The 25,654-nt window shown below is 36.4% G+C and overlaps 1 protein-coding gene across 3 annotated transcripts in view; it reads right to left on the bottom strand.

Annotated features, from left to right (window-relative positions):
* Positions 1-25,654, bottom strand: part of CycB3 (cyclin B3) — a 101,349-nt gene that overhangs the window by 53,681 nt on the left and 22,014 nt on the right. For all 3 annotated transcript variants that reach the window (XM_081769057.1, XM_081769058.1, XM_081769056.1), the window contains exons 3-4: positions 16,543-16,943; positions 5,739-5,946 (exon numbers count right to left, since the gene is read on the bottom strand). In XM_081769057.1, coding sequence (XP_081625183.1) covers positions 5,739-5,946; positions 16,543-16,943 — 609 coding nt within the window. The remainder of the gene's footprint in view (positions 1-5,738; positions 5,947-16,542; positions 16,944-25,654) is intronic.

Raw genomic sequence — 25,654 nt, 5'->3', positions numbered from 1 at the left:
CTACAAATTAAAACATACGGCGTTTTTATACCATATGTAATTATACCATATAAAGAATTTTAGTTCTTTGGTTTTAATACAGATTCACATGCATTATCACTGCCCATACTTCTTATCAGATAATCATACTCTGTGTAAATAACTACTTGCTGAAATCATAATTGTGAAGTGAACTAGGTCAGTAAATCAAAATTTTTACGTTTATGAGCAGAAAACAGGAATTCGGACTTAGGTTTCACCATGCGTTAGTTGATTTAATCCATACTACGTATTTATGAAATACATAGGTTGATTCATATTGAGCCGAAGTCAATGTGCAACTGTATCTCGCATACACAACCCATCGCCATGAGATTGTTACAACACAAGCAACAGTATCTCATTCGTCACGCAGTAGAGCAGTGTGGTCAAGCAGACCCTGATGCTGCCGAAACTGAACAAATTCTAGGAGGGGTTTATTATGGCCTACGGTGTTGCGCATCATAGAAATTTTTCAAGTGCATAATTTTCGTATAGGTCGTACCACTGAATCGCATACGGAAATATGCGGGACAGAGTCCTGGGCACATCACACGGACTCCAGCAGCTAGAAACCTGCTTCCGGTGAGGAAGACCCCGTCGTTCGGTATATGGCGACCTCCGAAAATTTTCCCCACACAACGTGCAATGGCCAGCAAATGCTGCAAGTCGCAGGCACAATCAACCGCGCTATTCACAGGGATTTACACCTTATGGTCGTTCGCAAGAGCAGTGTGCACGTTCTGAAACCATGTTATATGGCTGAGCGAAAAAGGGAGTTCAAGAGACTATATGAACGTCATCTCGCGAGTGATTGGTGGAAGTTTGTTACACTTGAGGCGTGGATTTACCTCACAGACTGGTAAAATTCGTGCAATCACATACAGACATGTTGACACCGAAGGACGTTCTTCCGCCAGTGCACAGTTTCCCAAAAGGCTCCATGAATGTGGCCAGTTTCTCGCACAGGGGAAAAATGGTCTCCGAAAGGTGGAACGAAACATCGAAACCAATGTTGCATACTACCAGACATGTTCTGACAAATGTACCAGAATAAAACCCTGGAATTGTACGAACAAGAAGTGAACCAGGTTGAACGCTACCAAGACAAGGTATTCAATTACACGACGAAACCATCACGAATTCTATTGCCGTATGGACCACTGAAATTGCAGCAATTCCCTACAGATGATAGCTTAATAGACTATTGTGCTTTCGGACTCTCCAAGCAGCGCCTGTCCCATCGTAGAATCTACACCGTGTCTGGTCTGTGGAAAGCCTGTAAAGAATGGTATGCAATACACATTGATCAGCTGCAATGCAATGCAATCTCCTGCATGGAAACTCCGATAACTGAATAGTAGAGGTGGCCCGCTGATTGATCAACAGGTGGTGGAAACATTGTATTTTCTAGGTAAGTGGTCAATTTCGGCTCGAAATAAATGAATCAACCTCTATTTCGGATGAGGTGGGATTTTTCCACTGCTAGGCTATTCGCTTAGTATGTCATTTTATTGCTCGTATCCATATAAACACAATTATATAAAAGAAATATTTTGCCTTTAGGAGTCTTCTAGTAAAACTACTTTTATATCCGGTTTACGTAACACGTCAAGGGGAGGGAAGGGTCGCGACGAACGATCCACGATTTTTAGAGCATGATACCGAATTCGTCGTATATTCATCTCGTACTGAATGTTTTGCTCTTTGTATTTACAAACTTCATAGTTGTATTTATCCAGGGGTTCTGAAAGGTTGCTTTTGATATCATCAATAGAAATGATAGACTCAGCGGCGCAGGAACGTTTTACCGAGTTAATGGCATAATTCAGAAAATGTCTAATTTGTGTTTACCTCTGAGACCTGCGTTTAAATAAGAAACATGGTAGTTCATCATTCACCTTTACTATAATATATTGCAGGTAAGAAGATGGAGCCTCCTAAGATTACAGCACAGCCAATTCCTGATTATCTTTGCTTGTTTTCGGAATCTAAACCGAGAAATTTACTTTGGGTTCTAAGTTGGCATTGCAACTCTGGAAATCACAGTTGTTGGACAGGAACAATGTTGTAGTTAAACCAAATACAATAGCTTATTTGCCTTCCATAAAATAACCCAGCAGCTGGTGTCAACAGTTGAGAAATATTGACTAAGTGCAAGCAAATAAAATAAAGCCTAAATTTGGAAAATATTGTTGCTGTTTTAGATCAAGCCAATTTTTAAAAAGCAAAAAACAAAACTGGACACATCCCAATGAATTTGATAGTATTTTCGTAATGATGGAACCTTTTCATAGTTTGTAATCTACTTTCTATTATTGGGAAGTTATGTGGTAATGCTTTACTTAAAGACTTAGCAATAGGATCAGAAACAATTGCAATTTGCTCCATTTGTCAAGTTTTAGACGGAAACAAATACAACCGTGTTGTAAGGCTCCAGAAATGCGTAAGCCTTAATGAAAAGAATTTGGAATGAATTCTTGGATCATGACGAAGTCGAAAATATTCAACTTCCTTTTAGTTACAGAATTAAAAGAATTATTTTGCTCATTTGCCGAAAACATCTCAAAACAGTTTTGAAATGTTGTATGGAGGCAAAATCAAAATAAATATTTATCCTTTTCGAAGTCTATCTGAATCATTTCAGACAAGAATTGAGCACTTTCGTCTTTCTTGATGTTTCACAGATTTAGTGAAGTTACTGTTGGGCTTGATTCGAGCTCATAGGGAAAGTAATTGGGTACTCTACCTTTCATGTTAGAAGATAATTCCATGGCATTTTGCTTTAGATAAACTATGCCAGGTAATTATCAATTCATTTGGCTGAATAATCCCAATTCGAAAATACAAATCCTTCCATTTTTGAGTTTTTCATGTCTGGAGAACTTTCTGTTCAGTTTAAATCAAAGGGACGAATTCTGATCAGGCTTTAAAGCAGAGTAAATATAGACAGGTGGTGGGAGAAAAGGATTCAGTTTAAAGCTTGGAGCAGTCAGTAAATACTATAACTGTAGAATATACACCTTCGGCACTTGGGAAGATGCGAGAATTTGTAGAAATCATTCCAGATAAGAAATACGAGCATCCGGATATTCAGAAGACTTATTTCTAAAGAACAACTCTTGGCCTCAGCTGAGTTTCTGCAGTGAGCGGACCAACCCTTGCGACAAAAATTCTTGCAACATTGTGCACATTTCAATAGGCTTAGAAGCGCCGACAGAAGTTCAAAATGATTTATTATTTGCAAGACAGAAGGGGGGAAGCTTACGAAGACCAAACATGATCGTTTAGAAAAGAATGATTTTTTACCCTATTAAAAATATCGTTACAAAAATTCAGAAACAACCAGGTTAGGCGTAAAACAACCAACAAAGAAATAAAAACAGATAAAAATATTTTCGGAAATACGATTTTGATAGCAGAAAACCGTAACCTAAACAGAGGAAGCTTTCAGTCATCCTTTGAGTCCTTTGCCATGGGGTCTAGCGAGTTCTGACGGTACTATAAGGAAAACTTACAAGCCGCACTAGCGAACTTTCTTGAGAGTATGATTTCACTTACTGACCATCTGCAAGGTAAATCTGCAACAATTATTTACGCAATGGAGCTTATTCATAAGTTATCTACGGAGAAAAATGTACTTTTGATGAAATCTCATTTAATAATGAGAAGTTTTAAAAATACGTTATTTCAATGAATGACCGAATAGATGTTTTTGATACTTATAAAGAGAAATCAATGAAGCCCGCTGAAAGAACTTTGAGAGGTGCTGATGAAGGGATATCACTTCATGTTTTGAAGAGTGTACATATAGTACAAAACTGGAAGCGGCTATTAAGTAATGACGGTAAGAATAAGCTAACGAGATTTCTAGTAGCAAGTTGGTAGCAAAAGGATAAAAGAATGGATTTGAAAGGAAAAATTTTGTTCATAACGTATAGAAACAAGTGTTTAAAAATTACAGCAGAAGATACCAATGAAGTACCAAAACTTATCTTTAAGAAGAATCTGATTCGAGAATGATGTTACATATTAAACATGCCTCAAATTTAAGTTCATACTAGTATGTAAATCAGATGACACTGATGTGTTAGTTCTGTGTGCGTATGCGTCTGTGCAAATTGAAAATCAAATATTTTTATTAAACGTGGAACAAAAAACCGAATTCGACTTATTGATGTAAGGAACCTTGCCTCAGTTTTGCTATCTCGTTTAGTATCTGCCTTCCCTTCCCTTCACACAATGACTGGTTGAGATTCAGTTAGTGCTATGTGAGGTCAAGGAAAACTAAAGGCATATAAAATGACGAATGTATAAATTTTCTTCCTTTGGAAGAGAGGCAACTACAAAAATTTATTTGCTTTCTGTATTAGAGAAATAAGGATATTGATCAAGTAAATGAAGCACGGTACCAATTATTTCAAAGCAAACAAGGTGTAACAGATTTTGTTCAATTTCCTTCCTGCGAAGATTGCCTGTATCAGCATTCTTTTAGAGCAAATTACCAATCTGCAATTTGGAAACTATGCCTAGAGAACTTGCCTGAAAACCATGATTGGACTATTAACGAATGGATATTTATCTGTTCAGTGAATGACCGGACAATTCCAGAAGCTGTCTTGAGCCTTTTGAGTTGCCCTTGTTCTTATTCCAGTAAGCTACCTAGTTTTGTTTCCTTAATAACATGAAGTGTACACATGCTTGTAAGCTCGTCGACTGTGACAACTATCTCAAACAGATCCTGAGGAATATACAGTTAACGAAGAGATTGAGTTTTCAGACAGTGAAGAGAACTGAACTTTGCAAAGTAAATTTACATTTTAAGAGACTAAAATAATATGAAATGTAGCTCATGTTATTTTTTTTTTTTTTTTTTAATTTCAGAAGAAATCTTATTTTAAAAATTACATTTTTGTTTGACTTCTGAACATTCAAATCTTGATATTTCCGGCTGTATTATTGTTAGAATTTACACAAATACGTCAAACAAAAGCTCATTTCTTTTTTTTCTTTTGCCCAAAATATTTTTTTCATAAAATCTTTTGTCACGCTTACTATAGATTAAATGAAACAAAGTGCTTCAAAATTCATGTTTTCTTTTCCTCACATATCAAACATACGACAGAAATGATGAGAATATTTGTTGCAAACATGAGCTATCGTTTTTTTAAAGAGCGTTAAAATTCGATAATTAGGAGCCGAGATATTGACAGTTTTATAAAAATCGACTCGAGCGCTATCTTTGATTCGACGCCATCTTGAAAAGCTGCCGTTCCGAGACTGCTATAATTTTTTTTCGTGGTTCCCAATTACTAATAACAATTGTGGTTTGAAAGGAATCTGGAACCCCCAAATTATACTCAAATCTTTCTTTCTGGTCCATAGACTAACCCTCGAAATAAGCAAAATTGGTGAAAAAGAAAAATCAAAGAGTTACGTGACAAAGGGGGGAGGGGCTCGGCCTTGCGTTACGAAATGTGACAAGGGGAAGAAGAGGGTAAAAATTGGTCAAAAATAGTTACGTAATATGTGAACGGCCTCTTATTTCGTCTTACTGGAATCTATTCATCCAGCAAATTAGTCCAACATTTTGAAGAAAAATTACGAAAAGAAAAATTTTAGTTCTAGCTTACTACTGATACAGAAAACAAGATAATTAAAACATGTTATATACGTAACTTTTGAATTCAAGCTACATTTTTTCAAAGTAAAAAGCTTACTTCTCTTGACTTCAAGTAATTGAAGATATCCATTGCATATTGAGAAACCTGGCAAGGATCATGCATATTCTCCTTATCAAAATCTTCAATTCCTAGTGATGCTAAATCACTCTTTTCTTCTTTATCAGACTCCTCTGATACCGTGCTGGTTTCTTTACTAAGTTCCAGGTTTTTCGCATTATTTTCTCTCACAATACTATCTTCTGAACTGAAAAAGAAAAATCAACCACTCGATAAATCTATTTAAAATAACAAGTACCTCACAAACACTTATGGTATACGTACTGATAAAATACCATACCTCTAATAAGATAAGTGCAGAAATTAGGCAATATGGCATACTGTTAACTAGTTGAAGCAAATGATTTTGGAAACCTTTTCCTCCCGGCCTTAACTTGCACCCTAGAAAAAAAACACTACGTTAAACTCTTTTCGTTCATCTTAAACACAAGAGATGGGTGCTAGGGTAATTTTTATTATTTTTATTTCATTATTTTTTAAAACTTCTTCACAGACCCTCAGTGATATTCGTGTGTGCTGCAAAGTAGGGAACCTCAAAATTCATATTAATCCAATCAGAAGAAGGTATAGATATCTTAACACATTCTCTCTCTCTAAAATAAATAACTAATATTATATATTATATAAAACCTGCAGATTCTGGAAAACCACGAAAAATTTCAGTTTTTGAAAATTTCCCAAATTGATACACAGCGGAAACTATTAAGGTTGGTTTAGTTTAAAGGGACAAGTTTTGTCGATAGATGGCACTACTGTCTTCGTATCTCTCCCATGTTTTTTTTTTCTTTCTTTCTTTTCTTTCACAAAAATTCATGATTTCTCTTACAAATTTCAACCTACAGACTTCAAATTTTTAGAAAGGGAACTTCATAATCTGTCAAAGGCAATAGTCCGTGCCGATTTTTTATTTAAAATTTTCTTCATTGTTGAAATGGATATCAAACCTTTAACAATGGAATTGTTTCAACAATGAAGAAAATTGTAAATAAAAAATCGGCACGGATTGTTCCCTTTAATAGGTTATGAAATTCCTTCTCTAAAAATTTGAAGTCTCTAGGTTGAAATTTATAAAAGATATTGTAAATTTTCGTGAAAGGTAAGAAATACATGTGAGAGATACGAAGACTAGTGACATCTATCGGCAAAACTTGTCCCTTTACACTAACCTTAATGTTGAAACGCCTTTACAAACTTTTTAACTTACAGATAAAAACCACTGGAAACTTTGTAGGTTACGAAAATCGAGACAAATGTATGATACTCTGCGACACCAGATTAACAACGTTGTCAACTCAAGTTATTTTTTCAAACGTCACTGTCATATTCTTACATATTTCAGATCTTAATGTTAAATGGAAATTTTCATTTCTTACTCAGGATGCTACATTACCACACACATCCAACTTTGGATGCCTCTATAACAATAACAACGCAAGTGAGGACTTGTCAATGCATATCTGAAGTACCCTAGTGTCGAATATATGATTGTTACGAATAAACAGGAACGAAGTTAGAAACTACTCAACATTGACTTTTCTCAAAGGGCTTAGTTTAGAAAACCTGCTTAGAAAATTACCACATCCGATATCTCAAAACGGATATATATATAAAATTTAAAAAAACTTGGTAGATTTCAAATAATGCCTAAACTGACACTTGTGGAAAATTTTGAAGAATTTTACTTTAGTTTGCTTCTACAGCATTACAGCAATTATTTTTTGTAGTTCTAATTAGAACTTATTGCAATTACACAATTTTAAGCTGTGTTGCAAACTTACCAATAGTTCAGTATCAGTTTCCTCTTACTACGTGGCAGTGTTATCGTACAACCAGGGCGCAAACTTTCCAGTCGCCATCGGCGACTAGAAATTTAGAGCTGGCGACCAATGTTCACAGTAGGAATGTTTTCTGCCTATACTCACAGGACTGCGCAGTTTGTTTCGCTGAGAGAGAAAACACGGAATGTGAAGTCTTCACAACGGACATAGAAAGTGACTACTTCACAACGTTGCAATTCGACCCTCCTTTCCCACCCTCAATTGAAATGGTTTGCCTCCAGGCACGTCAACATTTTTTTAAAATTTTTTTTATTAACATTTACATGAACTATCAAATTCAAAATTGATTATCCTGAATCTAATTGTCTGGTTTTGAAATTTTATGCCCTGATGTAATCTCTGTCAAACCAAAGGCGGTGAAGGGGGGACCTCAATTTGTACGTGACATATACCGGCGGGCATTATTTTTGGATTGGCAAGTGCGTCTGACAAATTTTGAGCCCTGCGTACAACAAATTTTTAGGTTTACAAAACAATGTGTTCTTGACTTTCTCGAAAATTACGTATGGATTTATATTTACCAGGGTTGGCAAAATCCACGGTTTTTATTGAAAAAATCTGGTTTTTTGGTTTAAATAATTTGCTCTATGTATTTATATCACATATGGACAAAAAAATGGTTTCACCTTGGTGTTATGCAACAACAGGGTTATGCTGGAAGGGGTCAAGTAAGCTTAAAGCGGAATCCAAACTGCTTCCTCTGCTTAGATTCGAGAGAAATTGTCCTCCATTTGAACTCGAAACCTGGACTAATTGGTCACAAATGTCATACGTCTGCCGACTCACTCACGAAGGACTCCTGATAAAAATACGCTGTACTGATCTCTACATACTTGTTAACAGTGTTTCTTCCAGACGTGTTTTCTTGGGGGCACTGCCCCCCGGAGGAGACCAAAATAATACGTCTATAATATAATAAATAGGATAGTACCAGCCGTGCCCCACCCCCGGAACTTTTTTTTTCCTGAAAGAAACACTGCTAGTTAATATAATTGTCACGAGTCATCTCAGGACAAAAATATAAACAATTGCAGAAAGAAGTCATTGTACAGAATTACATATGGACAATTTCAAAATACTGCAGAGTACAGAAGAACTAATTTAGTCCAGGTTAGTTCACTATGACTTTCATTAGTATAAGTTAAAGAAATACAACGACTTAATTTGCATATCAGTAAGAAAAGTGAATACAGATACGAATTATTTGAGTCCACTTTGACTGACCCATTTATACATAAATAGATACCAAAGATACTTCTGATTTCAATAAATGCCTTTCGTAGGGTTTGTATGATCCCCTTCCCCCCCCACACAAAAGTACATCATTTCGATATATTTTATCAATAGTAAACATTATTAAAACGGAACAACGGAGCAGAATAGAATTTTTTATTGCAATTGCATAACAATAATAAACTAAAAAATCACAAAAGAAACATTCATAAACTTATAAAAAAATAAAGTTGCTTTTGTGCTATAATCTGAGTAATAAATAGGGAATTTAGGTCTGCATATAATACGAATAATGTACGGGAGTGAAACGTGATAACCCACAAATTTGTGCAAGATTTTACGAACTTACACTTTTACGAAATTTTTCGTTATTTTGGTTTAAATCACCCAACCCTGATATTCACCCATATTTTGTTCAGCTTAATTAGATCTATCGACTAATAAGTTTTCTCTTTGGATATTTCCCGTTAAACCCTATTAATATTGTAGAATTAACATTACTCGGCCATTGTTTGTTAATACTACAACAGGGTGTCTACTAAAATTCCAAAATGAAATTTCGCGACTTTTTCGTGACCTTTTCTTTACCAAATCATAAAATTTCTAACATTTTGAAGAGTGAATTTGGGTGCGTATTAGGCCGAATTTTCATCCATGCGATAGAAACTTACTTTGCTTGCGATTTGGTAGCGTCTAAACCCGACCATAGACATTTTTGGTGGTGAATTTGGACGTTTTATATAACAAAATTTTCCAATCTGTACTTACATTTCTACAGTTAAAAAAAATCTTGACCCAAAAGCTAAATTTCGTGACTTTTTCGTGACTTTCATGACCATTTTCTGATTTCGTGACTTTTTCGTGACCGATAGACACCCTGTACAAATATCTTACCAGACAGAAAACTTGTTAGTAGTTCCGATGAGATTTCACGTGTATCCCTCGTTGAGCTGTATTTAAGTCTCATATAGCCTTGATACTGAAAGGGACACTGAACTCTCAAAGCAAGTATATTTGTAATAAAATAGTAGTCTTAAAGAGAACAATATTTTCTGATAAAAACCGATTACCTCCGGTCGGGAGATGATTTGATCGACATAAAGTTCACAAAAGCTATTGCTCTTCTGGAAATCAATATAATAATAATAATAAAACGGCTGCATGAAAGAAAATCGTACAGAACTTCACTATAATTACTCTAGTATTATTAATTTTTTTATGAGACATATTAAGGACGCTTGTGCTGAGAAAAATATTTTTTTAAAAAAAAAGAAAAAATGCACAACTACTTTTGTAATGTGAACATTTTGTACCTAAATTATTGCTCGGAATTTAGGGTCTATCAAAAGTTACAAGTTCAACATTAAGTAAATGTTACTCGAAAGCAGTGGTTTAATTCCTGAGCACCATTTAATGTGCCATTGTTATGTAATGTGCCACTATTTTTCATAACTATTTGATTCTGCTTTCTCAGTAGAAGATTCTAAATGCTATGTTTTTTTTAAGACTTCCGAACTATGCTGTGCATACGTGTCGGAAGTCTTAATAGAACGCCTTTGTGTGTCTGTCGACAGGTATCAAAGCAAATACGGTAAGAGATATCGAGAAGCGGTTTTCCGCAATCTATTCCATCTCTTTCGTAACCTTTTCAAACCGAAAGTGGTTCAAATTAATTTCCGGACTCAACGTTTATCGCCACAGAATGAAAATGGTAACATTTTTTGCAAATTATTCAGAGTCTCAAGACAAGGACTATCCCAAACATTCGCAAAACCGGAAGCTGTTCAAATTTACTATTGCTTCCGATTTCAATATAGATTTTGATAGAGGAGAAACTGTAAAGAAATAGAAATGCATTGTTTTGAAATCGATTCAGCTTTCCAGGAATAGGTTGTTTGTCTTCTGGTAACCTCTTCAAATCGGAAGTTGCTCGAATTAACCATTTCCGGTTTCAACCTTAAAAAAATGAACAGCGGCATAAGTTTACAATCGATTCAGTGTCAAGAGTGTACAGACGTGTTCAAATTATTCGACATAACATTCAGTTTCTGAATATTTTACTGTTCTTACAATATTACGTGAGAAAATACGTTCGAACTTAGTCCAGTTTACTACTTTGTAACTGTCCTATTTCTAGTGGGTGTGGCATATGCTTTTCAATATCAATAAAACAAATGCGTACGTAACATTCAAATATAATTACTATAAAGTGTGTATATCCAAATTGGAAACAAAAAATGAAATTTAATGCTTACAAGAAAATTCTCTCACACAAAGATTAATATTTCTTATGGAATCTCTTATTCTTTATTAAGTCTTTTATCCTTTGTGGCATCCTATGTACGAGTTTAGCTCATTTTGCCTTCAATTCAGCATCGTGATACCACAAATTGTTGATTTCCTTGATCAATTGAAGTTTGGTTCTAATGTGCTTCTTCTCTAGCTTTTCTTTCATGAAGCTCCGAAAGTTTTCAATCGAGTTCATATCAGGACTAGCGCCTGGCCACGGAAGAACACTAATTTCGTTGTTCTCGAAGAATTTTGTTAGTTTTGGCTCGGTGGCATGGGGCTCCATCATGCATAATGATGAATTGTACATCAAACCAGAGTGCAATCTGGGAAAGCAGTTCTTTAACTTGTAGGTATTGGTCGTGTTTCATTGTCCTCTCTACTATATACAGTCTTCCAGGCCTGAAGAGATTACACCCCAGACCATGACTGAAGTAGGATGCTTCACGGTTTATTAAAGACATTCCAACTTTAATTCCTCCCAGGTCAACGTCACACATATTGTGAATATTCATTAGACACAAAGATACATGATTCATCACAAACACACTATTCTCCAATCGTCAGCTGTCCAATATTCTAGGCCTCGTGCCCATTCGAGGCGCTTCTTTGCTATGATTGGAGTAAACTAATTTTTGTTTTCTTTCTTGACCGCGTGCTTTTATTCCCTCGGCACAAAGAATACTTCGAACACTTTCAGGCCAAGTGTCTGCTCCATATTCAGCCATTTTTATGCTGAAGTCTATTAGAAGTTGCACTTCTGTTTCCCAGAGCCAATCTTTTTAGTTTTCTGATACCTCTTAGCGATAGCTTTGGTTTTCGCCCACACTTCCAACCTTATTTTGGCTCTTGTTCATTTCAACAGAGATTCTACTCAGATTTTTTTCTATCCCAATTCTAATAGCAATGTACTGCCGTGTACATCTTATTTCCACCAGAAGTATTTTGTTAACTTTCATTTTACGCGGAGAAAGGTCTTTTGCTTTTTCCCCATTATGCTGCAATTACAGGACAATAAAAGATTGATACACAAAACACGTCACGATAGTTTTAAACTGGCCCATTCGAACTGTTGAACGCTTTGAATGTGGTTAACTTCTTACGACAGCAACCACAACACTTGAGACTAACTTGCTGATAGGAACCACAATAGCTATCTACAACTGAAACTACTTTCAGAATCCCCCCCCCCTTCACCATTAAATTAAATGTTCTAGAACTCTGAAATTAGGACTTCTACATTAATTTTGCATTTTTCGAGCGCGAGTAATAATTTGAACATGTCTGTATATATCAACACGCAACACGATCGGAACCGGGAGTGGTTGAATATACTAGTATTTCTGGTTTCAATACTGATTTCATAGAGCAAAAAGTAAGATATCGAAAAGCTGTTTTCTGCAATCGATTCAGTGTCCCAAAAATAGATCTATCTCCTCCCTTAACACTATTAATTTTTGGTTTCAAACTTTATTACTATAGAAGAAAAACAGTACGGGATAGCGAGTAATGACTGATATGAATTCAGCGTCCGAAGAACAGGTTCTGCCTTTGATATTATTCCATTACAACCAGTAGTTGTAGATGTCCAAGTTTGGGTATCGAGTTGAGTTGATTTGAGTTTAACGTCCCTTTCAGCAGCGAGGCTATATGAGGAGGGATCTACTGATTAACGTGAAATCCGAACCACATATGAAGGGTAAGGGGGAAAAAAACAAGGAATGTACATGTATGTGCTTTTTCGGGTGCTTTATCATATGTTGGGGACTCTTGGTACTATTTGACTGTATATGCCATGCATACGTAAATGTAAAAATGTCCATGTAAAAAGGGGCAAAAGATGTAACTAACCCTATTCTTCTTACGCGGTTTTCAAGATTAAATCGCAGTTTTCTCGAAAAAATGCACTTTTGTGACATTCCTTCTTTTTTCTCCTTACCCTTCATATGAGCTCCCATCGGGAATTTTGAGTATCGAATTCGCATAGTTTGGGAGCCTACCGCAGTTTCATACTGTGAAATGAAATTAACTCGATCAATAGTAGGTTGGTACAGAAATGAAGTGACATCCAATGCAACGCCCTACGATTATACTTTCTGCGCTAAGAAACTGACAATTGGAAGTGAATTGGTTAATCCATGTCTAACTTCACATCGCATAGGACATACGCCCTACCACTGAACCATCATATCCCCTTTAGGTAACGAAAGAATTAGCAGATTTGTAGTATATATTGTATAGCTGAAAGCCTCTTGTACAACTGTCTCAAACCTACTGATCACCCTGTACATGGTAGTAGTTTTCAAAATATTTAGTAATGAATAGTACTTTCAGCAATAAAATTTCGAATACACAGAATTTTTAAATCACGAGCTGTTCTGATGTGTTCAACAAACTGTACTATCCAACCACATAGTGCGTCCAGTAAGAGAACGTCTGACAGCTCGCAGTGACATTGCCAGTACTCGCGTGTCAAGGTTTTTTCGGTGCAACTGTAGTGGCAATTTAATTAATGGTAGAAGAAAGTGATCGTGGTTGGTAATACTGGTATCAAAGTAGGGGCTGCAATGCCCCACCGCATGTGGTAAGAAACGTCAGAGACCATCTCTTGTTGGCCGTACTATAGCATCTCGTTCAATTTGAAGGTCTCTGACAAATGCTTTAACGAGAAACACATTCGAGACGTTTAATGCTTCTAATACATGAGTAAATGAAAATTTTGTGGCATTTCAGCATTGTGGCTGAAGATTATTAAAACCATGAAGTTCATATACTTCCAAGCCACGCTAAAGAAAAAAACCGAAGGATTGTTTCTACAGATATTGTTGAATAGCTTCGTCTATTCCGAATGACCCGATTACTACTAAATTATTCTTTTCTAGAAGTAACGTAAGCCAAAAAGAAAATTGCTTTATATATGCTTGAGACTTCATAGGTTGTTTTAGAATCCTGAAAGCGCGAAAATTTTAAGCAATTTTATTAACTTCTGCCATTTCGTTCAAAAAACATGTGTATCAAAAGTCAGGGACCATACCACAACTACGCTGAGTAAAGCCATGAAGAAAATGGAAAGAGGAAAGTTGTTGGAAATGTGCAGTTTTCAATATAAAATTGTGGAAATTTTCCAACCGCACCAGCCGTTTGAGCTCCATATTGGTAAATCTTCCTATGTTAAATGAAAAAGTTCACTAGGCTGTTCAAACGGAATGTAAGACCACACAAAATTGACACTGAACGTGCACATAATTGTGCGAGAAAACCCAGATCACCTAGAAATAGCTTCCCAACAACGCTGTATTGTTGATATGGTCAGAACCAAAGAAAAGTAATCTGCTGAATTTGCAGCTGAAGTTGCTTCTTCATTTGACAAGATACACTAATGTCCAAAATGATTGTCGCATATCTATAACTGTCTTGTAAGAATATAATTTGATAATGGTGTTGCAGGGTACTTTTAATACTGATACTATGTGTATAATCGGGAAAGGTATATTTGTGGTAAATTTCATAAGGGAAGAATTATAAATACGAAAATTAGAATGAGTAAAACAAAATGTTGCTAAATGGACAAGAAAGTTTTATTTTCGTTTTATTGTTCTTATTTACTGCTTTTCTGACATGAAATTTGCCACATACATGTCTTTGCAGATTATACACGTACTAACATTATAAGAAATACCGGGCGATTTCGTTATCAAATTATATTCCTACAACAACATATTTATAGACATGCGACAATAATTTTGGACATGACTGTACCTTACCAGTGTGGAGCCCAAACTGCTGATGTCGATGGGAAAAATCAAATTTAGAATAACAATCACCTATTTACAGCAACTTTTCTCTACAGAGGTTGTTCAGTCTATGTTTGGCTGATTTCGTTCCTTCTACCTCCCGGGAAGAATGGACTCACCCGAACTGGCTCGTGGCGTCTTGCAGTGTTGTGCAGTGGCTTCCTGGGAACGGAGTTGTTTTTCCGTGCGGACGACAATGACACACAAAACAGGATCATTGTTGTGAGTGTTGCGTTGAATTTGTTTCCAAGTTTGTGGGTTTCTGCTCTGTGACCAAAATGCCGCCCAAACTAAGCCGGTTTTGGGAAGGCTATGTTGCGGCTCTTTATGACGCCCACAAGGGCAACGAAGCTCCACCATTTGGATCACCAACGAAGTTGCCTAGGAAGCGGGAATGCACCAAGGCCACCTCTAACATGCAGAGGAAACTGCAAAATGGCAATGCAAGAAAATCCGCCAGCACAAAGGCGTATGGCTAATCGTCTTTACGTGTCTGGGTACTGTGAGCTGGACGTTACACCATCAACTCAAGCTGGAAAAAGTCATGAAATCTCGCGGCCATCTTCTCACGGATGCCCACCAAAAGGAACAAAAGTGTAACGCCCGGAAGCTGTACGAACGGCATCTGGCAAAACAAAGATGGTTGTACGTCATAACGCTCGATGAAGCATGGATTTACCTTTCCGACTGCGGAAAACCGAGAGCCATCATTGTACCGAGAGAAAGGCGCCAAGAACTTCAGAAGGTGGGTCCGTTTCAGTAAAGAATCCTTCCCAAAAGGGTTCATGGTCGTTACTGGCTACTGTTACCGAGGTAAACTGAAGATTCGTAGGGTGGCGAAGAACTGCAAAATAAATTCACAGTATTTTCAGCAGCAGATCATGCGGCCGATCTACGAGCATGAGATTCCAACAATGTACGGAAATGACGCCAATCTGGTGCGTATTCACATGGACAAGGCCTCATCACATACCTCACAATCATCCCTTGCATTCTACAGGGAGATGGAGGAGACAAGTGGTATGCAGGTGATACCTTTCAATGAGGTACCTGTTAAATCTCCAGATGCAAGTCCTATGGACTATTGTGGATTTGAATTGCTCAAGTGGACTTTGGGAAAACGACGTGTGACAACTGTGGAAGGACTTTGGAAAGCTGTGCAAAGGGAATGGGACAAGATTCCCCTCCCAGTTTTTCAGAGAAGCCTATTACAGTGGAAATTACGCTGTCGAGCTATTGTTAGGAACTAAGGGAAACACATCAAGCACTTACGGACCTGGCGCCATGGATTCTTGTAAATTTTTAGGTAAGTCTAAATTGGCCAAATGTAGACTGAACAACCTCTATTTTCGTATCTATTTATAATGGAGTTAGCCTATGGTCTGGACTTTTGATACACACTGTATAGATCTATACTTCAAGTGATGATACACCTAGTTCTCATCACTGTTCCCTACCAGTACCTACAATTAACAAAATAGATTCATAACTTTTAAAAATTGACAGACTACTCCATTTCACTTTCAAGCTCAGCCTTTTATTCTATAAACGTAGTTTTATTCTATTCTTCAAATTGACGATTCTTAAAATAGTCCTTTCAGCTAACAAATAAGTAGAATTTATACTTACACATCCTCAAGTGCTGATACGTATAGCGAGTTCTCGTCACTATGACCCGTGCTAGTACTTGATCGTCTCCCCTGTTTATCCCCGCTTGAAGTGTTCTGAAGAGGAACTTTAAATTCATTATTTAAACTTTTTAACTCCTCAGACGCTTTGTCCTGTGGTACTTCAGAAATAACTGTGGCAGCAGTGGCAATTGACTTCGAAGTAGAGGTTGCATCAGGACGTTTAGTTTTGCATCCATTGTTACCAAGAAGAATGTTTTCTTGTGTTTGGGTACTACTCTTTATACGTTGAGCTGGTCGCTTCTCAATTTTCACAATTTTTGCTTTGGATGTACTGACTATTCTCCCTTGAGTTATAACAACCTTTTTAGCTTCTTCATTAAAAAAACTTTTCTCACCAGCCTGGAAATTTAAATAAAACGATAATTAAGATCACATGAATTGCTGAAAAAAAAATCACATTCAATTCTTCTCAGTACGAGTTTAAGAACTTAAAATTTATTCATAGTCAACGGAAAATTTTTTATTTGTAGATCATTAGTCTACCTCACTGACAACTAACTGAATTCACTCGAAAGCACTTGAACGATTAATGACTTCAGTCTTTAGATACAAAAACCGGGAACAAGGACCTAACTTATCTTGTATCTATGCCGTATTTTCCAACCAAAGACGCAACATTGGTGTAAAATTGAAACACATCAATTCAAGTAGCTTTTGGGAGTAAATTTCACGAAATGGTTCGGTATCAACTAGATAATGTAATAGCTTTTCTACAGACCAAAAATTTTTACCGTTAATGTTGAGTCAACGAACTAATGTTAAAAAACACGTATTAAGAATGACAGCCAATCGTTCATACTTACGTAATATAAATTAATAATATGGGTGCTTAAGTGAGTTTAAGATCGGTGTTTTACTATTAAATGTGTATCCTATTAATTACATGTCTACAATTTATATTTTATTTTAAATATTGAAAACTTAAAAGAATGAATTTTTCTGACAGTAATTTCCTGGAATTTATAGAATACCATTTAGAATTAGCTAGCTAATGTCTAGATGTTCCCCTTATCAAGAAATATACCTCAATGCCAACCTTTAGAAACGAACTGGTCAGCAAAAAATCCACACTTCCAGAAAAAAAATTTAAAAAATAAATCTTATTTGCTAAGCCTTTCGTTATGCAAGGAATATTTCAAGTTTTACAATACTTCGCACGAAGCAAAAAGGAGGTATCGGGTGAATCAAGGTTAGGAATTCAAAGAAAAAAGCTCTAGATTTAAACAAGTTAAAGCCTTGTGGAAATTTTATATATATATATATATATATATATAAGAACTTTTCACAATTAACTTCGAAGTTACTAACTTACATGTTCGAAATCACGGCCAAATGATTAACTACTACTTAATCTTTCGAATAACGATCAACTTATTCATCAGTAGAACAAGGTTATCCAAACATGTGGATGAATTTTCATTTTCTTGCTTCAACTTCATGCTAATTGCTTTAACCAGGCAAATATTACTTTACAGTATTAATAAACTATCTTTTCACGTATTCTTATGGTGACCAAAGACCTCAAATGGACAATGTTTCGAGGACATCAATTACCCTTCATCAGGACGGAAAAGGAGGCTTACATCATTCTATGCAACAAGCTGACTACATGCTTAATGTTAACCCCAGTATATATGTTGCAATTGTTATAAACTAATAGAAACCAGTACGCAGTTATAATGAAACTACCATAGTAGGGAATCCAAATTACACTTTCTTAATCGTTCATTGACTATTTACGAGTATTTCTAAAAAGTATTTCTTTTAAGTTGATCCCGTAGCACAACGCCAACCAGGTATAAATATAGTTACGAATACATAGTTCTTATAACGAAACCAAATATAGCTGGTTTTAAAGACTAATCAACACAAATTCCTTTGCTATATGAAGGTGTTCCGAAACTAATTTTTCATTCAAACACTCTTCCAAAAATCTTAAGGAAAAAAAATACCGTTTAGGAACATCTACAAATAGCAAGAGAAACTGGAAAAAGTATATTTTAATGTATAAACATAATTTCAGTGTTGATTAAGATTTAATGGGGACGTCAGCATCGAGGTTGTCCCCGTCACAACACGATTGTTCAAAAACAGACTGCCGTAAATAAAATTAAGAAACGAATATAATAAAATATAAGAAAAATGCTACAAATTAGAAACAAACAAGAGATAAAATACATAAATGGTAATACGAAAAATATTGTTTGAGGTGAACCTTATCACATAGGTTGACTATTGTCCTTTCACCATCCATTAGATTGTATTCCACCATATTAAATTGCAAAAACACTGTAGGTAGCTTACGACCAGATATGGATTCTGCTCTTTTTGGAGAAAGAACTATCACTGAGCTGGCGTATATACAGGCTAAATTTTAGGTGGCAAAGTGAGCGGCGATGAGCTAAAGTTCGCCGAAGACTACAACTAAAACATGTGGGGTTTTGGGAGGCTTGCTAGTAGATGCGACTGGTCAGAATTTCTGAAATTTGATAGGGAACAAGATTGTTTGGGTGGAAACGTCTGACATCTCAGTTGTCATTTTTACAAGCAGTAGTTGCAATAGTAGCAAAGGTCACAAAAAGCGAGGAAGGAATGTTTTCCTTTAAGCGATGCTTAACATCGGCAGCAGAGATTATCTCAACAATCATTAACTCTCAGATAAGTTTCTTACGTTGAAAGGCTGGACAGTCCAGAGACCAGAATGCTTGCCCTTGAAGTTAGGGTCAATCCAAATGAAATCGAGCAATGATTGTTGCTGTCAAAATTTAGTTTATTACTTTTTACCTAAGTTTGTACCACATTTAGAGAGTTGAAAACTGGTATTCATTTATTTTTTAGCCGTGCAGGTTTTGTCGTAGCGGTCATTTTGTATAGGCGCCTGAGCGCATTTTGAACTTTTTAATGAATTCCGTTAAACGTTGTAACTTGTTAGGTTTTAAAGATAATTCAAACCAAAACCATATGAAAGATAATGGAATGGACAATATTCTATTTTCTGTACAGCTTCAGAATGTCGAGAAAAGAAGCTCTGAAAATTGAGGTTGGAAACCTAGAAATGGCCATTTTGGAATGTACACTTCTCAAATATAATTGCATGCCCGAATTTTTCCAAGTCCCTTAAAATTCTAAGTTTGGCAACAATGTATTCTGAGTGAGAGGAGGGAAAGGGATGAAAAAAGAAACAAGACTCAGAAGAGCACAACTCACAGTTTGCTGTTTGAAATTCTCAGTTCTTTTGTTACTTCTAGTACATAACGATACTTTAGTACAAAACAGTAGCTTAGCATTAATGCAGCAAACTTTTCTTTATAAAAACTTAACGAAAAACAAAGATCGTCATAAAAACAAGGGTAGTTAAGGAGTTCGTTATCTACCAATGCAACTGAAGGAGCGTTCTCTAGTTGTTTCGATAGCCATGCGTGTTAAGTAGTCTGTTTTTGTGTTGATGCAATACTTTTTAACCTGATTCGAATCCCACTCGATGCTTTTATTTTTTTTTATTTTGTAATTTTTCAGTCATTCTTGCCGTACTTTATAGTATATGTATTACACGGAGGTCATGGACAACTTTCTAATTTAACCAAAAAATAAGGTGTACAAGAGTAGAACCTTTCCTATATATCCCAATGTGAGTCCCCCTTGGTGCAAATATCTTCTTGTATCGATCCATAAAATTTTCGAAAACCTGTAAATAAATCCGGAGATCTAGTGTTTAGGAAATCAGTATCAGATCTAACAACTCCATCACTACCAGAACGCAATTCGTATTATTATTATTATTGTTATTATTATAAGTAGGAATTAGTAAAAAGGTTTTAGAGTACTAAATTTGGCGAGACATTTTAGATTTATTTTATTTATTCATTTACTTATTTAACAATCACTAGATACAGCTCCGAGGCCATTTTACACTGGATATCCAACAACAATAACAATAACAATGGAAAGGATTTGGGAAGGTATCGGCCAGGGCCTGTTTAGTAGGTACCATCCCGGCATTTGCCTGGTAGGACTGAGGGAAACTCTGGAAAACCTCAGTCAAAATGGTATGCAGCGGGATTCGAACCCACGACCTCCCGAATGCGAAGCCAACGCTCTACCACTTGAACTACTTCGCTCGGTAGGTTTTCACGACAATCTTTTTTCACTTAAAAGTCTTAATAGCTCTCAATAGTATCACCGCTTGCTCGAGTCAATTGCATCTCAAGAATGCACTCAGTGACATAATACCTTGACCATCACCTTACTCCGAACATTCTCACTTAGTATTTTACGAGAGGAGATGAGGTGTGTTCTCTACCGTTTTCAAATTGTTTTGTCTCAGGTTCAAAGCAGTGGATGTAAGCCATACATTGAATATTTTTTTTTTAAAACCTGGTTGTATCCTCTTTTTAAAGATAAATGATGTGCTCAAAAGTGAGATATCTTCCCCATTTTTCTATAGAAAAGTTTGTTTGAAGAGAAATCAAAGTTAACTGAGGCCATAGTGGGACACTAGTATATCTTACTTGTTAGATCCTGCGCAGGGCGACGTTTCAACTTCGAGGAGAAACTTACATCTAGAAAAAACACTGAACTCTGCCAACTTTGTTCAGCATTCAGATTTGGGAACCTGCCTCAATATTTTCCTCATGCTCTGCCACATTTGTATCTTCAAGACTTCATCAGAGGATGTTGGAACTTCTGATACAAAATGCCTATAATTTCTATAGTACACCAAAAGTTTTGATTTTGCAATGATGTTTTCTGGGTCAGTATTATTGAAGGTGCACTGCAGCGAAGTTAATTAAAAAATACCTTTGACCTTTTAGAAATCTGCAACGCAAATTCTCACAGTAGCATTAGAATTTGCACGGTTCCTCAACGATTGACACATATCTAGTTGGATTTTTGGGGTGATATCCTAGTAGAGGTACCTAATCAAAGCTTGGTAATCCGCACCACAGAGCGGGTTAGGTTGCGATGAGCTATTCACTGTTCGACTCGGCTCAGATGAACCATCCTTTCGATTCGGCTCGGTTGAGGTCCACCACATCTCGATAGATGTGATATGAGCGGTCTTTCTGAGCTCGGCTCTATGGTGAACAAGCCGCGAGCCGAGCAATTTAAACCAATTGCACAACTAGAGTCGGCACGTTTCATTCAACGCATTCAAATGGACCGAGTTTCGTCGCTAGAGGTTAGATCGGTTGTCGCTTTTATGGAAGTGACTGTATGTCCGGCTTAGTGAGTCTTCCTGTATCTGATCTCTCCTTTAAGAAATCCTTGGTTCGGCTGTGAAGAGGATTGTTACAAAACGAAGTTCTTGTAAAGTCAGGTGTAAATTTCCTACTCGATAAATTTCTTGTATAGCTATCTTGAAGAATTAATGTATTTACGCAGTGTTCAGTAGCTTTTATCAATTCAGGTGAGTAGGGCCATGGTTTTTATTGGACATTTGAAAAACAAACACTAAAAAGAACGATGCTTTTTATTATTGAAAATAAAGCTTCACAGGTTTTGTTTACAATACCATGTTTCGTATCCATACAGCACGGCTGGATTTTCATTGGAGAAAAGATATTAAAGTGACAATTAGTTCACATTTTCTGTACTGTTTATGCACTGCTGTTCTTTTGGAGATATCAGTAAAAGTGTTTAATGAGTATCAATTTGGGCAACAAAGACACGCTGATGTTCTCTTATGCTTCACAGCGTAAGAGTAAAGATTCATGAATTATCGGAAATGAATTTTCTAAAAGGTAGTCCAAACTTTTGAATATATATATGGTAATTTTGAATAGGCCTAATATAGGCACATTAAAGGCAAAATGATATAGAAATATAACTTGACAGAAACTTGAAATATCTTGTCTCGAGTTCAAGTCTGTTGGTTAAGTTACTTTTAAAATGCATCGCGTTACTTTGTCATCAACTTTTCCTTATATACAACATCTGACAAGTTATACTAGGTGATAGTTGTTACTTATATAACTCAGTCGGTTCGGAAGTAGCGCGCTATTTGTAGCGAAGCTACAAATTTTGTAGCTCTAGATGTAGCGGCGCTACAAGCCTAAACCTGTAGCTTGTAGCTGAGCTACGTATTTTTATAGTGTGTAGCGAATTTTGCACTAAAACTACAAATAAACCTTTTCCAGGACGCAAAAATATTTTGTAACTCCAACATTTCCTCACAATTTTTAGTAAATTTTTATATGATGATAGAAATCAGAAAACAATCATATTTTCTCCCTGTCTCCAATTATTTTGCAACAATATTACAAGAAAATTTTCTGAAATAAATTGCGTACTGACGATCGGTCAAAATGATAGTAATGACTTAAAATAGACCTACATGCCATTCTAGCAGCGAAAGCATGTCACCTTTCTTAGTTGGATTTCTGTATGCTCAGGAAACTGTTAAAGTACTCGGGTCATAACCAAAGAAGAAGCATGAAAACCATGGCCCTACTCACCTGAACCGATGAAAACTACTAAACATTGCTTAAATCGATTAATTCTTTACGATAGCTATGCAAAAACTTTATCGAGTTGGAAATAGTGGTGTCAACCGGCTCGGCTCGAGCCCTGAGCCACCGGCGCAGCTTGAACTCCGGCTCGGTTCAACTGAGTCAACAGCAAGTCGGGATGATTGGAATGAGCCATTGGCTCAGTTCGGCTCTGCTCAGGTAAGCCATTCGCTTGAGCTGGCTCAGTTGGAATGAACCATCGGCTCGAGCCGGCACGGCTGGATGAGCTGTTGGCTCGGGTCACTTTTCAGTTTGGCTCGGTGGTGACTGAGCCGGGAGCCGAGCTGCTCTAGCCGTTGACAACACTACTACTTGGAACCTGAAAAACACCGATTTGAAATCAGTAGATAACACACTTCATATCCACTCGCAAAATAGTCATGAAAGATTGTTCGGGGTAAGATGATGACTAATGTTTCATGAAACTGAGGGCATTGTTGTGAGAGACTAGCACATGGTGATACTATTGATAGCAATTAAGACATTTAAGTAAAAGATGAGATCGTCGTGAAAACCTATCTAAAATGCTTCTGATACATCAATATAACATACAGTCGGTAGGTGTAACCAGCTCCGTAACTTAGATATTTTTTCTGGGGTGGGGGGTGGGGCATTAAGACGCGTATTAGGGTTCCATAGAAAAGTTGTTTTTGTAATTCTTGGGTCCCCTGTTTCTATCCTCTTACTCTTTATGGACCCCAGGAGCCTGTAGGCCCTCCCGCACAGCAAGGTCTGCGGTTCCATTAGTTGCGCCCCTGAGCCTGTTTCATACACGACTAATTAATGGAACAATATTGACAAATCTCAAAGCCATACTAACATGTTTCTAGGGCACCTAATAGTACATTTTTTACTGAAATGGGCCCCCAGACTCATTTTTGTTTTATTTACCTTTTGTGTGCTGTTTTGTTTATTTAATGTAGTGAATCTGTTTGACGCTTTATTTATAATTTCATCTTCGTATCTTATATGGAGTTAAAAAAAAATTCTTAACATGAACCCCCATCGAACGGCGGGGAGCTTCTCTGGAAGGGACAGTGGCCCGATGCCCCTCAAGTTACGACCCTCGGTGTAACAACAAACTGGGAGGAAATAAAATGTCTCACCAAATTTAGTAACCTAAAACCTTTTTTCTATTTCCTACTTAATAATAATAGGCCTAACAATAAATTTGATTTTCACTTAAGGGTCTCTTTCAGCAGCGAGGCTATATGAGAAGTAAACCTACAGCTTAACGTAGGCCTCAAACCACATGAACTCTCGCCGGGAATCGAACCCGGGTCTCCCGCACCAAAGACGCGTATAATAATAATATATTTGATTTTGAGTTTAGCGCCCCTTTCAGCAGCGAGGCTATATGAGAAGTGGACCTACAGCTTAACGTAAGCCCCGAACCACATGAGCTCCCGCTGGGAATTGATCCGGGTCTCCCACGCTAAAGTGTATAATAATAATAATAATAATAATAATAATAATAATAATAATAATAATAATAATAATAATAATAATAATAATAATAATAATAATAATATGAACTGCGTTCTGGTAGTGATGAAGGGGGTATTAGGGCTGATAGTTATCTTCTGGACACTATAACTCTGGATTTATTGTGAGGTTTAGGAAAATCTTACGGATCGATGCAACAAGTAATTCGCACTAAGAAGGAATCACAATGGGATATATAGAAAAGCTTTTACACCTGTACAGCATCTTATTTTCGGACAAATTAGAAAGTTGTCCATCACCTCAATACATATACTACAAAAGTGTACGACAAAAATAAATGAAAAATTACAAAATGAAAGAAAGTAAGAGCATCGAGTGGGACTGGAACCAGGTTCAAAAGTACTAAAGCCACACAGAAAGCAAGAACTTAGCTCGCATGGCTATCGAAACAACTATAAAGTTCCATTCCTATTTCATGAATAGAGAACGAATTTCTTAACTACCCCCCTCCCTTTTTTAAAGAATATTGTAGTCGAAAAGCGCGTGTGCTTTACTTACAACCAAGTTTTCTGCATTTACCAAGTAGTATGATGTTCTAAATTTATCATTACATTAAGTTATAGAAAGACAACTGAGTATTTTAAACAGCAAACTGTGAGCTGTGTTGAGAAGTCTCGTTATTTTTTTTTCACTTCCCCTACCATTACATCGACTGCGATGTTGCCAAACCTACAATTTTAAGAGACTTAGAAAAATTCGGGCATGCAATTATATTTTGGAGAAGTGTACATTTTGAAACTAAATAAATGAGACACCTTCAATTCTTTGTCTACATAGAGACTAGATAATAGACAACGTACTAAACAAGTTTCAGATCTGTTTAGACCAACTACGGGGTGGCTTAAAAGTAGGTATATACCCCTACATTGATCAAGTATAATATTTTAGCTTATAAGTTTATTTGCTTCGACTGTTCCAAGCCTAAGATAAAAGTAAAAGACATTAAGAACAAATAGAAAGTCTACTTAATTGATAACATTAAGAAATTATATAAAATTCACTGAGTTGATCAGTACGGTATTGTATATCTACTTT

The sequence above is a fragment of the Thermobia domestica genome, chromosome 8 (assembly GCF_964235325.1).
Source record: "Thermobia domestica chromosome 8, izTheDome1.hap1.1, whole genome shotgun sequence".
NCBI classification, from domain to species: domain Eukaryota; kingdom Metazoa; phylum Arthropoda; class Insecta; order Zygentoma; family Lepismatidae; genus Thermobia; species Thermobia domestica.
The sequence above is the reverse complement of the archived record's forward strand: the minus strand, read 5'-3'. Positions and strand labels throughout refer to the sequence as shown.